The 16042-nt window shown below is 37.1% G+C and overlaps 7 protein-coding genes across 7 annotated transcripts; 5 read left to right on the top strand and 2 right to left on the bottom strand.

Moving 5' to 3' along the window:
* Positions 1-1691: 1691 nt before the first annotated feature.
* EV154DRAFT_385638 (uncharacterized protein) lies at positions 1692-2129 on the top strand (the record flags this gene model as incomplete). Its single annotated transcript, XM_051595038.1, has 2 exons — positions 1692-1876; positions 1940-2129. Coding segments are annotated over 2 exons (375 nt in total), but the record flags the coding sequence as incomplete, so codon positions are not given.
* A 312-nt stretch (positions 2130-2441) lies between these two features.
* EV154DRAFT_560160 (uncharacterized protein) lies at positions 2442-3251 on the top strand (the record flags this gene model as incomplete). Its single annotated transcript, XM_051605594.1, has 1 exon — positions 2442-3251. One exon carries the CDS (start codon positions 2442-2444, stop codon positions 3249-3251), a length of 810 nt encoding a protein of 269 aa, XP_051460926.1.
* A 1314-nt stretch (positions 3252-4565) lies between these two features.
* Positions 4566-5859, top strand: EV154DRAFT_79427 (uncharacterized protein). Its single transcript, XM_051607782.1, has one exon. The coding sequence runs from the start codon at positions 4682-4684 to the stop codon at positions 5411-5413; it is 732 nt and encodes a 243-aa protein (XP_051460927.1). The 5' UTR covers positions 4566-4681; the 3' UTR covers positions 5414-5859.
* On the bottom strand, positions 5849-7914 carry EV154DRAFT_498041 (uncharacterized protein). The gene is made up of 4 exons (XM_051600310.1): positions 7724-7914; positions 7385-7634; positions 6669-7328; positions 5849-6616 (listed from the first exon to the last, which is right to left on the bottom strand). Exons 1-4 carry the CDS (start codon positions 7751-7753, stop codon positions 5943-5945), a joined length of 1614 nt encoding a protein of 537 aa, XP_051460928.1. The 5' UTR covers positions 7754-7914; the 3' UTR covers positions 5849-5942.
* Positions 7879-10976, top strand: EV154DRAFT_498043 (V-type ATPase, V0 complex, 116kDa subunit family). Its single transcript, XM_051600311.1, has 8 exons — positions 7879-8099; positions 8158-8236; positions 8292-8521; positions 8617-9702; positions 9772-9852; positions 9918-10193; positions 10264-10503; positions 10558-10976. Exons 1-8 carry the CDS (start codon positions 7974-7976, stop codon positions 10924-10926), a joined length of 2487 nt encoding a protein of 828 aa, XP_051460929.1. The 5' UTR covers positions 7879-7973; the 3' UTR covers positions 10927-10976.
* Positions 10977-12254: 1278 nt separating this feature from the next.
* Positions 12255-13384, top strand: EV154DRAFT_498047 (uncharacterized protein). Its single transcript, XM_051600312.1, has 2 exons — positions 12255-12707; positions 12775-13384. Exons 1-2 carry the CDS (start codon positions 12274-12276, stop codon positions 12992-12994), a joined length of 654 nt encoding a protein of 217 aa, XP_051460930.1. The 5' UTR covers positions 12255-12273; the 3' UTR covers positions 12995-13384.
* A 1025-nt stretch (positions 13385-14409) lies between these two features.
* On the bottom strand, positions 14410-16041 carry EV154DRAFT_498049 (glycosyl-transferase for dystroglycan-domain-containing protein). Its single transcript, XM_051600313.1, has 3 exons — positions 15730-16041; positions 14771-15654; positions 14410-14711 (listed from the first exon to the last, which is right to left on the bottom strand). The coding sequence occupies exons 1-3, from the start codon at positions 15917-15919 to the stop codon at positions 14526-14528; spliced, it is 1260 nt and encodes a 419-aa protein (XP_051460931.1). The 5' UTR covers positions 15920-16041; the 3' UTR covers positions 14410-14525.
* Position 16042: the final 1 nt, after the last annotated feature.

The following is a 16042-nucleotide window of genomic DNA, read 5'->3' on the forward strand; positions in this document are numbered from 1 at the left end:
CCACGACGAATTGTTAAAAAGGGAAAGAGTCAACTTTGCCTCAAAACAGCTCATCTTTTTTTTTTTTTTTTTGTCATTCAATTGTGTTGCAGTCAGTTTAACTTACTAATGAAAGGAGGCACGATATAGAACACAATTCAGCCTTCATTTTACTTTTGCAGAACTAAGAACCTTTCACAGTAGTTCCTTTAAAGATGTACTTGAATATTCTAGTGCAACGGGCTTCCAGTCAAAAATCACTAGAACCGATGACTCGTCTAGCGTAGTTTTTTTTTTTTTTACGCGATGGGGGGAGGGTTTATCTCTACAAATGATCGTTGTATGTAGTCATTACGTATGGCGATATTTATCGTCATTCTAGATGCAACTGTTTTAGGATTTATTATGTGCGGACATCATGTAAAAAAACGAGTTGAGAAAAAAAAAAAAAAAAAAAAAGGCAGGGTAAAAAAGAATGAAAGGGGATGAGTTTTCTTTTTTTCTATTCTTTTTCTAGATAGTGTACTCCTATCAAGGTGGCAAGTATGTAATTAACTTGGCATCAACTCCTTTTCTTCCATTGAACAAGAAAAAAAGTAAATCATGTACGACGCACGACGATTGAATAATCTAAATCGTCCCATTTGATATTGAGAGGCGTTTCGTTTAATTAATAATTTCTTTCTTATTTTTTTAATCAATGTGCGTGTAATATCAGGCCATAATTGCTTGGAATAGGGGTGAGTGGGATACAATAGAAGATATGTGTGAAACAAAAAAGAAAAAGAATGGTAGTTAGACAACGAAAGGAATAAAACCGGAATAGCGGAAAAGAAGATTGCAATTTAGAAAACGATAGGACTTGGGAGAAATAGATTACCGGATTTGTCAATTCGTCTCGCTTAAAACACACAATTAATTAAACCTCCTCTACCAAACATTTATAAACAACACTTTCTTTTTCGCTATTAATAAATTTTATCTCTCTCTCTTTTTTTTTTTCTTGTTTGTTTTTCTTTTATATATTTTCATAGGGAAATAATAGAGACTATTCCCCATTTCAACTTTATCTATTTTTTTTTTTTTTTTCAGGGCAATTTATTTTTGCTTGTATGTCTCAATAAAAAATCGGCATCTTGAATGATGCCTATGAGTTTCAACAATAAGAAAAAAAAATGGTGGCAAAAACTAGTGAGGAAGCCTCAACAAGTCCAAAAGAAGAAGAATATACAACCTTGGAGAAACCTTTCACCTGATGAACCACCTTTACCGTTTCTTCTCTCACCCAAACCTTTTGTGGTAGCACAGCCACCCATCAAATTTTCTTCGGAACTGGATAGTAACACCTCCGAGATAGCTCCGATTATCAAGGTATAATTGGAATATATTATGAATCATGGAGTGTTTATTTTTAACACCTTTTTTCTATTTATTTATAGGACTTTCTTCCTTCCGCATCGCTATATATATCACATGAAAGAGATACGTCTTCCAGAGACCTGTATACGATTCCCGAATTATCTGAAGTTAGCACTAGCATCGGAACCAATTCCTCCATCCCACCACCACCACCACCACCTCCACCGCCGCCGCTATTGGTGAAGATCGCCCCAATTGAGGATGACTCGTCTGTATCACCTCTTGAGCAACCACTGGAAGAACAACAACAACAACAAACAACTCCGGCCAACAACAGAAGAGATACGACTGTTCGTTACAGCGAATCCGAGTGCAAGAGTTTATTTTGGGACATGCTAACATCCGCCATGGATCGTCATCAACGTCCCCATGATGGACCCAAAGAAATGCATTTGTTATTTGACGCCAATGACCGTATCGGAGCGATCCGATATATATCGTATGATGGTACCCAACGAGACCAGATTGGATTTGCTGGGTAAGGTTTAACCTTATTAAACACATGTATCCACAAGATGTATTTATGTCAATGTTAATATAGAACACCACAGTATATCCCACCAGAATTAGTCAATTGTCCCACTTACCATAGTGAATCCAGCCATGTATGGGGATTAGGTATCTCTCTTTATCACATGCTTGTAGGTGATTATCCATTTGAAGAAACAACACATGTCCAGACCTTTCGTCAAATGCACTACTCAAACTTTAAGCTGCCCGATACTTTATCACCTCAAGTCAGAGACCTGATAAAAAGCATGCTACAGCCCTTTCCAAGCAAACGTGCTTCCTTTAAATCCATTCAGTCCCATCCTTGGTTTCACGTCCAAAAGAAACCAAAATTACACCAGTTAGCTGGGTCTTTTAAAAAAGCATTTCAAATTGTCATGAAAGGACCTTATCCTCCACCTTCTTATTATACCACTAAAAAGCAATAAAAAAGAACTTGTTTGTCACTTGTCAAAAGCGGTTATTTAAACTGCTTTTTTTACATGTAAAAAAAAAAAATCTCTCTTCCTCTTTTACTCTCTTTAAACTGCAACATGTCAAACAGCAGAAAGCATCAAAGAATTCATCACCATCTTAAGCAAAAGCACAAGTGCTCACTGTGTAAAGTAACAGACAGTTATACTACACGGCTTCCTCCAAGGAGATTCAAATCTGTTGTCAGTAGTCAAATTCGAGACATGATTGAAGATGACACGACGACACATGCGATTCGAAAAGAATTGATTGAGATTTTACCGAAACATAAGAATGAATTGACGGACAGTTTGGTTCGTTCTCATATCAAGACAGAAAGTGGCATTCTGAGTAGTAAAGAGTTAGAGGAACTCAACCGAAAGGAGGGTGGCCTCAAAGAAGAAGAAAAGGTAGCGATTGAATTTGAGCATAGTCTGTTTGTAGATGAGGCTGACTTTGTGGTTGTCAATGACACACATATTCTCAATTTGAACATCATGTGTGCAATTACTCGCAAAGGCTTAAAGCGTTTATCGGTGTGTGTAAATAATAGACAGTGTGCACGATATTTTACTCGCTCACTCTTGAAAAAATATGACAAGAAGGGTATTCCAGCGCAAGTAGTAGTCATTAGGGGACAATTTTCTGACATGGCAGAAGTGGAGAGATTGTTTCATGCAAGGCTGAATGCACACCAATTAATCTATTATTGCATGGAAAACAAAGTCACTCATCCTGCAAGTAAATATATTCGTAAACTAATAGCACATATGCCAAAAAAAATTAAATTTGAGGATATCAACAGCGTGTTTGAACAGGCTGAAGCCCACATCCCACAACGTCAATGCGAAAAATGGATAAGGAAAGTGATGAAACGTGACTGCGTTTAAAAACATAGTCACAGCAAGGGGAAGAAATGATTGGCTCATATAACAATAAAAAAAATTTTTACCATTTTTATAACAGCGAAACGGCTATAAAATGAATGAAAAAGTAAACAATATTAATGTTTCCTTACTTCATAAAAATTAAGTTTCGCTTTGCAAGTTTGCTGACACTAATCGGTATATCTTTTCCTGAACGAAACAAGAATCTTTAAGCTTGGCTTTATAATACTGACCACTCCTTCTTATGAGTGAAAGGTTTCGCGGTCAATCGATATCTTAATAATTTACAACAAAAAAAAATGAAAAAAAAAAAAAGAGTAAACAACTCGTGATAAATATTCACACGGAATGTGTGTGTAAGACAAGAAAAAAAAATTTTTTTTGCATGCAAAAAGAAAGGATTTCATCTAGATTTTGTAAATATGCACACAAAAAAAAACGCCCACCACCTGAATTCCAGGTCTGAATCCTAATTAAGGATTCTCTTGTAACCAAGGTCTAGCTTTTACAAACCTCCCCTTTTAATCAGCTGTTTGGGGGTTTTTCGCACCTAAAGGATGTTTTCCTTTGGCTGCATATTTCCCACACAAGGCTACATGAGTTTCTTTTCTGAACAAACAAACACTACATTTGCTCCACGTCATAGTGTCAATACAAAAAATAATCTCCTATTCCCATGTGGCATGTGAAAACGTACTCTCTCTATCTCTCTCTTCATTGATTCCTCGATATGCTGAGAAGGAAAAAGAAAGGGGATACAGGAAACATCTGTCAACAGACACAAAAAAAAAAAGTTATTTTGTTTCTGATATAAAACCTGCATACGACGAAAATCACCGTTTTTTACTTTAAAGAAACAAGTGTCAATCCGTATCCAAAGGCTATTTGGAAAGGATATTGAAAAGTCGACTATGGCGTATTTATCATCGAGTTACTGTTTCTTTTTTCTAAAAGCGTAATATTTAATTGTTGTACTCTCTTTTTTTTTTTTTAATATAACGTGGAAAGAAAATTCCTTTCTCTCTCCCTTTACCCGATTGCAGCAGAATCTCTATTTTTTTTTACAATAGAAAAAAAAAAAAAAAAAAAGAGAGATAAAAACGAAAAAAGAGACTTAAACCAATTTCATCTAATCTTCTAGTACTACGCGGAGAAAGAATGCGCCAAAATAGTTTGCACCACCCAATCAAATAAGGATTAGTACAAGGTGGGAAAAGAGTAAAGGAAAGGTGACGCACTTCTCCCCCCAACCAGCGAAAGAAAAAAAAAATGTCTCTCTCTCTTTCTTTTTTTTTCTTTTTTTTTTTTTTTTTTTTTTTTTTTTTTAGTGTGATTCTTTATAAAAATGAAAAAAAAGAGAGTTTTGTAAAATGATTCTCTTTCTTTCTTTTTCATAAAAAAAAAAAAAAAAAAACTTTTTTATACTATTCACCATGGCAACCAAACGATACGAATTTCAACCTCCTACAAACATCGTTGCTATTCGTTCTTCTATTTTACAACGCCTCAAGAAACGTACTAGTGTAATCACTCCTCCCACGCCCCCTCCTCAAGCAAACGAATATGAAGAAAAGTTATCCTTTCTCCATCTCGATAATGGTCTCCCTTCTCCTCCCATTGAGACCTGCTGTTTTGAAGAAGAAGAAGAGGCAACAGCAACCGCAACCGCCGACATGGTTGTCAATGTTCTCATGGAATTAAGCGCTCCATCTAGTTCTTCCTCCCCCTCTCTGTCGTCGTTTGCCGCCCCCGCCCCCACCAATAACACTACAACTCCTGTAGCTAGCACGGATAAGCAGACGAGTGCTCCAGTAGTGGTGGAGTCTTCTGCTGTTATTCGTGAGAGAATTCGACTTTTAAAAGAAGAAAAGCATAAATTATTTCAAGTGATGAAAGATTTGTTATCCACTCCTCCTATCAAGGAGGAAGAGACAGAGCAAGAGAAAGCAAGGCAACAACCAAGCCCTGTAAGCGCAAACGTAAATGTGAACGCAAGGCCTGTTATAAGATCACGTAGTATTAGTCATAGTGAGAGTACTAGACCGATATCTCGGTATTACGATCGACCAAGGTTCTACAACAATAATGGCTACTACCCATATCAGCCCTCCTCTTCTGCTACAGTAAGTTATAATGATAAAGAAAAAAGAAAAAAAAAAAACTAAAAAAAAAATGTTTTCTTCTTAGTCTCGTCGTGTAATCAACAATAATAACTCCTCATATGTATCATCACGACCACAGCTTGCAGTTAGATCCTCCTCATCTTCCTCCTCCTCATCTTCTTTTCGTCCTGACAGATATTAAAAAAATTCATATACACTTTTTATACATACAACAAACTTATTCTACATATTTTCTCATCCCCCTCCCTTCTCCTCTTTTACACACACACACACACATTTTTGCACATATAAAAAAAAAGAAAAAAGAAAAAGAAAGAAAAAAAAAAACTTGTTTATTGGAAAAACATATTTATATTTATTAGTACTCCTTTTTTTTGTTTGGTTCTCTCTTCTAAACAACCCCCTTTACCCCCTTCTCTTTCTATTTTGTTTTCTCTCCTCTCTTCATATACCAATTTTTGGATGATTACACAGATTAAAAAAAAATCTATTTTTGGTTAGAACCCTATTTGTTGTTGGCTTATTTATTGGATGAGGGGTTTTTTGTGAAAAAAAAAAAGTATATATCTATTTAATGCTTGTGGAAACAATTGTTACAATGTCCCTTTTTAAATACATTGGCAGTAAAATCATCACATCCACACTCTCCACAAGAAGAGGAAGAGGACGCTTCGAAATAATCGTTGGTGACAGGAAGATGAATTTGAGGCGTGGTAGGAGCAGTGCGGACAGTGTTTGTAGTAAAACTACGTGACGAGGTGACAGGTGGAGTACGTGAAACAGGAGGTGGGGGAGGGGCTCTTTTGGTAGTATTATGACGCGGTACGGGTGAATTGATGGGAGAACTGGTCGTGTTGGTATTAGAAGACATGGTACGTGTAGGTTGATTAGGTCGAATATACGAATAGCCTTTCTGTGCGGCATCTCCAAAAGGCGATTCAGCACGAGGTTCTTCTACAAAACTTTGACTGTTTGATAACAAACTGGGTCGAGCTGGCATGGGTGGTCCTGCAGGTATAATAGGTGGTGGTCCAGCACCTTGTATCAATTCTGTATAATTCACGGGAAAAATACCACGTCGTCCATCAGCAGATTCTCCTAACCACCATCCTTCATCCACTTCTTCAAGCACAGTAATTACATCTCCCACACGGAAAGACAATTCATCGGCATTATCACCTCCAAACTCATAAACTGCCTTGCGTTGTACTATTGCTGGTGCTGGTGGTGGTGGTGTTGCTTGTGCTACAATTAAATGTTAATTACAATCCACTTTGTGAAATATTAATCACCTTACATTGTCTACGAGGTAATACAGGCGGAGTTAAGGTGCGACTGGGCATTGGTAATTCTTCAGTAATCGATTCACTTTTACTGGGCATCATGACACGTCTAGGAGGAGCAGCAAATTCATCACTAAAAGAAGCACTTCTGCTTCCCATGGCGCGTCTAGGAGGCTCATGAACTTCTTCTTCCGTATGACTGGAAGTACGCGAGAGAGCAGCCAAACGGTTGTTGTTGCTATGACGTGCACTGGCAGATAAGGGTTGACCCCAAGTAGATCTAACCTCATTCAATACCTGTAAAGAACGACTGAAATAATCATATTGTACATTCAAGAACTGAGCCAGGGCTTCACAGTGTTCGTCTTCAAACTCTTGCAAAGTAGCCATCTTTTGAATGACATCATATTCCGAGTCCTCATACTTTAATTTGGACGCTTGCATTTCTTGTTCTAGATCAGGTTTTTCTTTTTTGGACTTTTGAAGGCGACCTATTTTAGCGTCATAGTCCAATCTACGGGATTCCAATCTTTTACGAAGAACGGCGTATTCTTTAAACTGTTGTAAGCCTTCCTCCAGCTTTTCCATGTATTCCAAGCGCATCGTTTCAGCATAATCTTCCTGATGCGCGGCTAATTTGGACTGTGCTTGACCAAAATTAATCAATGCAACTCCTATTAAAAATTTATTAATATCTGCCCCCCATTCCTTTCCTTAAATAAGCACGAACCCAGTGGTGCGTCGTCCGTAAACTCATTGCCGTAGTTGGAGAGACATACACCCAGAATATCATTAGGTAATCGCTTGGATTTATTATCCTCGGGCGATATCTTCTTCTTGGCAAGCTGCACTTGCATCACTCCTGCTGCCGCATGTAACTTTTCATACCCAATGCGCTTTCTTTCCGTTTCTACCTCCAGACGCTGGAAGTCTTCTGTCTGTAACGTTGTCTTTGCAGATCCAAACTTTTCTCCCGTCCACTATTATTTTTGGTGTGTGATAATATGCGTTAGGAACTCCGCCCCTCTTTCTCTCTTTATACTTTCATCTCTTCTAATGTTCAACTTGCCTGTTTGAGTTTTCCAATGTTTTTAATCATGTTAAAGTAAAAGAAAGAATGTGAAAAAGGTAAAAAAAAAAAGAGAAGACTGGAATAAATAAATAAAAAATGGCCTCTTAATACGGAACCACAAAATTTAATTCAACGTCATCATTTACCAAATAAAAAAAAAACGGGAGAGCGGAAACAGTTTTAAAATCCTGCCTTTCCCCTTCCTCCCCCCTTTTTTTTCACTTATTCATCTTTTTTTTTTGGCACGATGGCGTCCTCAACGACCTTGTTCCGTTCGGAAGAAATGTCATTGATCCAATTATTTATCCCAGCTGAAGTGGCACATAGCTGTGTAGCCGAGTTGGGCGAGCTTGGAAAAGTTCAATTTAGTGATGTAAGTTTTGATTTGTCGCGTCCCTTTAAAAAATATTTACTCATACCAAAGAATATAGCTGAACCCCTCTACCAATGCATTTCAACGCACTTTTGTCTCTGAAATAAGAAGACTGGATGAGATGGAAAGACAGTGTCGTAAGTATCATTTTCATTGTTTCATATCCATAGTAACCGTTGCATAAAAAAAAAGGATTTCTTCAGGCACAGATTGAAAAGTCGGATATTCAATCTGCACCCGTTGACGTATCTACCATCACTGCTCGTACACCGCAACAGATCGATGATTTAGAAGAGAATCTAAAGAACTTGGAAAACCGCATCACACAAATGAATGAGTACTTTGAAACACTTCAGCAATCCAACCTGCAAATCACCGAACTCCGACATGTCCTGAAAGAATCGTCTGTTTTCTTTGCTCAAGTATGATTTTTTGAAACACAATCTCCCTTAACCTTCATTCATATGCTCATTTCTCTCTCCCTTCTTCCCCCCATCCCCTCCTTTTTTTATTGTAGGCGGGCTCGCGTTTGCAGGACTCAGAGCCACTCTTGATGGAGGATGACGTGGAGCAACCCACAGATAACCATCTAGGTTATGTCACGGGTGTCATTCCACGATCCAAAATCATCACCTTTGAACGTGTACTTTGGCGAGTCTTGCGTGGTAATTTGTTCATGAATTTTGCTGAAATTGATGAACCTGTCATTGATCCTTCTGATTCCGACAAGACCGTCACCAAGAACGTATTTGCCATCTTTGCTCACGGTCATCAAGTTATCAACAAGATCAAAAAAATTTCAGAGAGTATGGGTGGTACCTTGTATACTATTGATGAGTCTTCCACCAAACGCAACGATGCTCTGCTTCAAGTCACCAAGCGCATCAAGGACCTGGATATCGTATTGGCTCAAACAAAGACCACCCGTAGACAGGAGTTGATGAAAGTCGCAGATAATATCACGGCTTGGACAACAACCGTCAAGAAAGAAAAAGCTATCTATCATACCATGAATTTATTTAATTACGATGTCAATCGTAAATGTTTGATTGCAGAAGGCTGGGCTGCCAAGATGGATGTACCCATTGTTCATATTGCCTTGAAGAACGCTATTGAATATTCCGGTACCAACATGCCTTCTGTCCTGACTGAACTTCATACCAAAAGAAAACCACCTACCTATCATCGCACCGACAAGTTCTCGGAAGGATTTCAAAGTATCATTGATGCCTATGGTATTGCACGTTATCGAGAAGTCAACCCGGGTCTATTTACTATTGTCGCCTTCCCATTTTTGTTTGCCATCATGTTTGGCGATATCGGTCATGGATGTCTCCTGCTTTGCTTGGCTCTCTATTTAGTCTTGAACGAGAAATCTTTGGCTGGTGTCAAGGATGAAATCTTTTCCATGCTTTTCAGTGGTCGCTACATGATGCTCTTAATGGCCATCTTTTCGATTTTCACTGGTTGTATTTACAATGACGTATTTTCCTTATCTCTCAATCTCTTCAAGTCCGGTTTCGATCTGCCATCCAATTACACTTCTTTTGAAACCGTAGAAGGAATACCCAATGGTAACGTATATGCCTTTGGTTTTGACCCCGTAAGTCTTTCCCTTGTGTCATATTTCTGTTCTTTTTTTCTTAATTTATTTCTTTCTTTCTTTGTGTAGGCTTGGCATGGATCTGAAAACTTTTTGCTCTTTTCGAATTCATACAAGATGAAGCAAGCCATCATCATTGGTGTTATTCATGTAAGTTTTTTTTTCTTGACGCTTTTTTTCTATACATCCAAACAAAGACTGATCTCACTACATAGATGTCATTTGCCATTTGTTTAAACATCTTTAATCATTTGTACTACAAAAAGAACGCTTTCATCTGGCTAGAATTCCTCCCACAAATCCTCTTTATGGAATCCGTCTTTGGTTATTTAATCTTTTGCATCATGTATAAATGGAGTATCAATTGGTGGGAATTAGACAGTGCAGGCAATCATATCCGAAACCCCCCACCCAATTTATTAAACATGCTGATTTACATGTTCTTAACACCTGGACAAGTTAACCCCCAAGATCAATTATTCCCCGGCCAAGTAAACAACTCTTTAGATCTAGAGAAAAAAAAGTGGGGGTGAAAAACTCACGTTATTTTGTATTACATAGGGACCGGTACAGCTTGTGTTGATTAGCGTGGCTTTGATTTGTGTGCCTTGGATGTGGTTTGCAAAGCCTTATTATCTCAAGTTACAACATGAAAAGCATCAATATCATGCCATTGCCCTGTCAGAGGACGGGTTGGAATCGGGTACGGCTGCTGTGGCTGCTACAGAGGCTTCTACAAGAGCAGAAGCTTCCAATGCTACCGAACCCGCAAATGCTGAAGAAGAAGACGAAGAAGAAGAGGTAAGAAAATAAAAGAAACCAAGGAGGGCAAAACACTCACAACAACATGTACAGTTTGAGTTTAGTGAGGTTATGATCCATCAAACGATTCATACCATTGAATTTTGTTTGAATTGTATTTCAAATACGGCTTCTTATCTCCGTCTATGGGCTTTATCTCTTGCCCATGCCCAATTATCCAGTGTATTGTGGGATATGACACTCAAGATTTGGTTCTCCATGACAGGTCCTATTGCCGTGGTTGGTTTAGTACTGGGTTTTGCCATGTGGTTTGTCTTGACCATTGGTATTTTATTGTGCATGGAAGGCTTATCGGCTTTTCTTCATGCATTGAGATTGATTTGGGTTGAATTCAATTCTAAATTCTATAATGGTGATGGTATCAAATTTGAACCATTTGCTTTTTCTCTCTTGTTTGATTAACTTTTTCAAAATAAATAAACCCCATTTTTTTATCGTGGGTCAAAGATTAATAGCGTTTATTACAAGTGTTATTAATTTAGTCACTTTGTTAGACCGTATCATTCATAAATGCAATTAAAGTATAATACAATTAATCGCTTCCATTACTAATGCACATATCCAGTTATGTCTGGATACTTAACGTCCCCTGTTGTGATTATGAACAGTTATATATATCTTAAACATGTCCTTTTTTTATATGAGTTAAAAATAATGAAAAATAGCGTTTTAAATTTTTCGGGATAACTATGTATGGGGTAAATCAAAGGATAGCTTTATAAATAGCTTTCATATATGATAACATGGTAGAACACAGAAGAGTTCTATTACACAAATAAAAGAGTTACATACCTAAATAAAAAGTGTTAACAAGTGGATGACATACATCACACAGTTTACCTCAGCCTATTGGGCACCTCATACGTATTGTATCTGTAGACAACAGTGTTAATTACTTGCCGATCTTCCTAGCGATACTTTTGAAAAAGAGCTAGGTAATAAGTTTTAAGTTTATTCTATAACAACTAATTTTAACGGATCAACTTTTTTGGCACAGGTAGTAAGGAACACCCGAAAACTTCCCAAGAGAGGCAGTCCTTCCCCAAAAAAAAAACTATACGTATTTCCAGTTACTTGGAAACTTTTTTCTTTTCCTAACTATATATCTCGCACAACGCACCTCTCTCTAAAAATACACTCTCACCAATTATTTAAATCTTCCCTTAACTTTTTGTTAAGAACGATAAGATGTGAAGAAGAATATATAACCGGTTTATCTTCAAACGGGACAGTAGTTCTGGATGAGCATTCAATGCCACTCTTGTTTATGCTTAAAACTGTAACTTAAAATAAACGTAACTGGTCCCAACCTTTTATACACTTATATTTGCTATTATTGGATGTACGACTTTTTAGCGTAGGATCGGAAAAAAACGGCCCACCTTGATTTTTTTCGTTTGCGTAGCAAAATTATTTAATCTGATAAGATCTTGAGATATTTTAAAATAACTGACATATCTGCTTTTTCGGAAAGGTTTTCTTTTTACATTCGACTTTTGAATATCAACTGATTTATCTCATAAATACCATATTTATTAAAAAATTTAATATGCTATAAATGTATTTGTTTATATTAGTATGTCACAATTCGCTTATTAATCAACGACATTTTCTCTCTCGTTGCTGCGGATTTCCGTACCAGGGGGGTTGAGGATCAAAAATTTATACTCAGAAAAACTATATAAAACCCCCGAAAAGATCTGATAAGAAATAGTTAAACTTTTTTTTCTCTTTAAAGTAATATCAAACATGGCCAAGAAGACTGCTAACACCAAGGTTGAAGCTGCTAACAATCGCAAGGCTTCCTCAAGAGCTGAAAAGGAAGAGCAAAAGAGAGCTGAAATGAGTGCAAAGGAAGACGCCAAGTGGGCTAAAGGAGCCAAGAAGAACGACAAGAAGGAACTTGAGGCTGAAAAGAAGGCTGCTTTAGCTCTCAAGAAGCAAGAGGCTCAAAGAATTTTGGCTGAGGAAGAGAAGAATCTTAACAAGCCCAAGGCTCCTAAGCCCAACTACATGCCCAAGAAGACTTTGTTTACTACCGAGAAGATTGTTTCCAAGAAAACCATTCCTACTACTTTGTACGACGAAGAGCCTGTTGCTAGAAAGCCCATCCTTACCGAAAAGGATATTGAGAAGCATCCTGAACGTCGTTTCAAGAATGCCTTAAAGGAGTATGAAGAAAGGTTAGTTTGTATTATTATTTTAATCATCGTATATATATATATATATATTGACTATTTATCTATTTAGAGAGATCAAGAATTTCAGATCTCAATATCCTGGTCTTCGTTTGAGTCAACTCAAGGAGATCATGTACAAGGAGTTCCAAAAGTCTGCTGATAATCCATTTAATCAAACCAACGTCTTCTCTTACAACTCTACTCTTGCGGAAGTCAACCGTAAGCTTAGTAAGTATTTAATCTATTTGACTAATCCACAATGTCTAACATATTTAAATGATAGATGGTGAACCCGAGCCTACTCCAGAAGAAGAGGAGGAGGAAGAAGAAGAGGAAGAGAAAGAAGCCACTCCCGCTGAAAACGTGCCAGTCTCCAAGAAGACTGTCACCTCCTATTGAAACCAAAGTTCTCTCAATTCAACTTTTCCTCACTCGCTTTATTCTTGTCAAAGATAAAGCAGAGTTCGAGACGACGACTCAGGTTTCTAGATTCTCCTTCAAGAACAGGTGCTTCCTCCATTACTCGCTTTTTAACAAGTGGATGCGATCCCCCTCGAGGCAGGTTTATTTCATATACAAAGAGTGATTCTAATTCATGCCTCGGGGTATCCCCCCCCCCCCAATATTAAAACTGAAATAAAAAAATAAAAAAGATCTGATAAGGAATTTTGTAAATTAAATATGAGCCAATTAAAATCGTCCTACCCATCTTGCGTAATAATTAAAACTAAGCATCAGAAGAGTTCAGTGTCTATTTTCACTTGTATATTGACGATAGCAGTCGTATAGTTGGCTATGTATGTTTCTCTTATCAGGTGTGTTTTCTATTGTATCAGTGATTTCTGTCGTTGATACTGAATTAATTAAAGAATTACCACCTGTTGTCTCCTTTACATGTTTGACGGATTATTTATCTCGAAAATATAATACTATAATACGTGTTATATTCAAAAGAAAAAGGCAGGCAAAAATGTACGGTTTATCTCTTATATTAATGTTTTGTAGAAAAAAATAGTAAAATTAGGACTTGATGTTTATATATATATATATTAAATAGTTGCATAAAGGGTGTGCTGTACACATACGAGTTTGCCCCAACTTCTCTACTAGTGATTACTCTTTAATACAAAAGACCATTTTCGTCTCTCACACAAGTGCGCAATATCAAATGATTTGTTGGATCGTGTGTCTAATATTAGGCTGTGCGATTTTAAACTCTACCTTATAGAAACGATACTTGGTATTACGTGTTGGGCCTGCCAAGGTAAAAGCCTCTTGCATGATCCTATTTATTTATTAAATTTGAACTATGTACGACCCTTTCTTACTACAAATTTACTTGAAATTTAGCTCAACATATTAGCACACCACAAATATTGTTGTCGATAGTTTGGGCTTTTAACACCTTTAACTGTAAGTAAGGCATACTATATTCAGGTTATTCCGCACACCTCATCAATATACCAACTCTGTTAGGAGAGTCATTAATGGTTGATGAAAATTTTTGATTTCTACACATGATCTTAATATAGATGGTCTTTTTTGTCTGACCGGCCGTTTCACAAGACCTAATTACTTCTCCTCCTTGGATTGGGTAACATTAAAAAAGACAGAAAAAAGAAAAATTCCACCTATCAAGGACATTGCCTTAATTACATCAATTGTACTTACGGGATTGCTTTCATCCGTTCCGACACTACGTCTATTTTTTTTTTTTAATTGATGAGCGTGCGTCAATCGCTAATTAAAAAAACATTTATTTATACGACTGCCAAGGCTTTGTGTGGGGGAGAAAAAGGGGAAGGGGGGTAAGATAAAATATTATAATTCGTTGTGTTCAGAAGCGACTTTTTGAATAACATCATTGAAACCACGAATTCTATTACATTCTTTCTTGAGGTTGGCAGATTTTGATGTGTTCCATTCATTAGCAGCAATCATGATACGAGCATAACGAAGACAGGTTTCTTCTCTATAATAATCGTATAATTTTTTATTGTATGTACGCTGTAAAAGAAAAAAGAGTCAGTATTTTTGTAAATTTACACAAATACAGCCCACTTTACCTCTTTTGCTCTTGTGTCTTCAGGATAATAATGTGTTTGATGAATCAAGAAATCGCCAGGCAAGACCCAATAATCGATACCAGCCAAAAAGATTTCAAACAAACAAGCAGCCTTGTTTGCACCGTAACCAACAAATCTCTCATCACACCATGGAGTTCCTTCCTTTTTAAAGATCACATAGGGTTCATATGAATAGTTATAATCGGTCACCTTGTAAGGCTTCACTTGATCGTACCATTTCTTATAATTTGTTGAGCCGTGACCACGCTTCCAGCCTCTATGAAACATATCAAGCTTCTCAGTCTCAACATCCACCATTAATTCCTTTTTGTCTTTAGGGAAATCGTTCCAGTCGATACCGTCACTTTCATCAACGTATTCAAAAGCAGGTACAACAATAGCACCTTTACCGGATCTCAATAAATCCATTAATTCAGGCTGCTTTTTCAATGATTTTCTAAAGTCTGTACAAAGATAAAAGTCGACATCCAGCATCATGATGAAATCGGTACGCGCAAAGAATTTAGCCACGTTACGCCACATGTTAAATTGACGGTCGAATTTGTCGACAACCAGATGGAGATCAACATAGCGTCTCAAGTCTTCATTGTCAGCATAAAGTTGGTGAAGATCCGTCAAGATTTGTTGCTTTTGACCATCGTCATTCACGTGAAGAGCGACAGAAACAGGACCTTTGTAATGAGAAGCAAGTCTTCCGAGCACTTTGAATCGATTGTAAGTAACCAGGGTTGCAATGGTCACTTCTTCATGGTCGAAATTTTCAGTTGCTTTGAAGTAGTATGGGATCACCTTGGAAGGACCCATTGTTTCTGAAAAGGCTTTACTTAATACGAAATCCTCTGGTGTGGATTCAACAACTTCATCTAAAAAACGAGTTAATTATAATTTTAGTCGAGATGATAATAAAAATAATAATAGTAATATATTAGGTCTTTTACCAAGCGAGTTTGTCCAATCTACTTGTTGTTTGCCGAGATAATGTTGTTGTAAACTAGCAACGCTCATGCCTGAGGAGACACTAGCTTTGGAAGTGCTTTTCCCAAAACCCAGTAAATAGGTTGATGTGTACAAGATGGAGCATACAAGGTATATTACAATAAAGTAATTAGCTGCCTTTGGTAGTGCCATATTAATTCTATTTTTATTTTATATAAATATATATATATATGTATATAGTTTCGTGAAAGTGTCTTTTTTTAAGCAGAAAAAAAACAATCTAGTCGCAGAAAATAAAAGTAAATGGAGTAAAGA

This window comes from Mucor mucedo (assembly GCF_025094135.1).
Source record: "Mucor mucedo strain NRRL 3635 chromosome Unknown EV154scaffold_16, whole genome shotgun sequence".
In the NCBI taxonomy this organism is placed as follows: Eukaryota; Fungi; Mucoromycota; class Mucoromycetes; order Mucorales; family Mucoraceae; genus Mucor; species Mucor mucedo.

What these genes read in the sequence shown, in the direction of transcription:
- EV154DRAFT_79427 (XM_051607782.1), top strand. Translation starts at nt 4,682, where the DNA reads ATGGCAACCAAACGATACGAATTTCAACCTCCTACAAACATCGTTGCT.
- EV154DRAFT_498041 (XM_051600310.1), bottom strand. Translation starts at nt 7,753, where the DNA reads ATGATTAAAAACATTGGAAAACTCAAACAG. An exon ending in ACATTGGAAAACTCAAACAG is followed by an intron (nt 7,635 to 7,723) that starts GCAAGTTGAACA and finishes CAAAAATAATAG; the next exon opens with TGGACGGGAGAAAAGTTTGG. An exon ending in TGTATTACCTCGTAGACAAT is followed by an intron (nt 6,617 to 6,668) that starts GTAAGGTGATTA and finishes ATTTAATTGTAG; the next exon opens with CACAAGCAACACCACCACCA.
- EV154DRAFT_498043 (XM_051600311.1), top strand. Translation starts at nt 7,974, where the DNA reads ATGGCGTCCTCAACGACCTTGTTCCGTTCGGAAGAAATGTCATTGATC. An exon ending in TGAGATGGAAAGACAGTGTC is followed by an intron (nt 8,237 to 8,291) that starts GTAAGTATCATT and finishes ATAAAAAAAAAG; the next exon opens with GATTTCTTCAGGCACAGATT. An exon ending in TCATCATTGGTGTTATTCAT is followed by an intron (nt 9,853 to 9,917) that starts GTAAGTTTTTTT and finishes CTCACTACATAG; the next exon opens with ATGTCATTTGCCATTTGTTT.
- EV154DRAFT_498047 (XM_051600312.1), top strand. Translation starts at nt 12,274, where the DNA reads ATGGCCAAGAAGACTGCTAACACCAAGGTTGAAGCTGCTAACAATCGC. An exon ending in TTAAAGGAGTATGAAGAAAG is followed by an intron (nt 12,708 to 12,774) that starts GTTAGTTTGTAT and finishes TTATCTATTTAG; the next exon opens with AGAGATCAAGAATTTCAGAT.
- EV154DRAFT_498049 (XM_051600313.1), bottom strand. Translation starts at nt 15,919, where the DNA reads ATGGCACTACCAAAGGCAGCTAATTACTTTATTGTAATATACCTTGTA. An exon ending in AGATTGGACAAACTCGCTTG is followed by an intron (nt 15,655 to 15,729) that starts GTAAAAGACCTA and finishes CTCGTTTTTTAG; the next exon opens with ATGAAGTTGTTGAATCCACA. An exon ending in AAGACACAAGAGCAAAAGAG is followed by an intron (nt 14,712 to 14,770) that starts GTAAAGTGGGCT and finishes TTTCTTTTACAG; the next exon opens with CGTACATACAATAAAAAATT.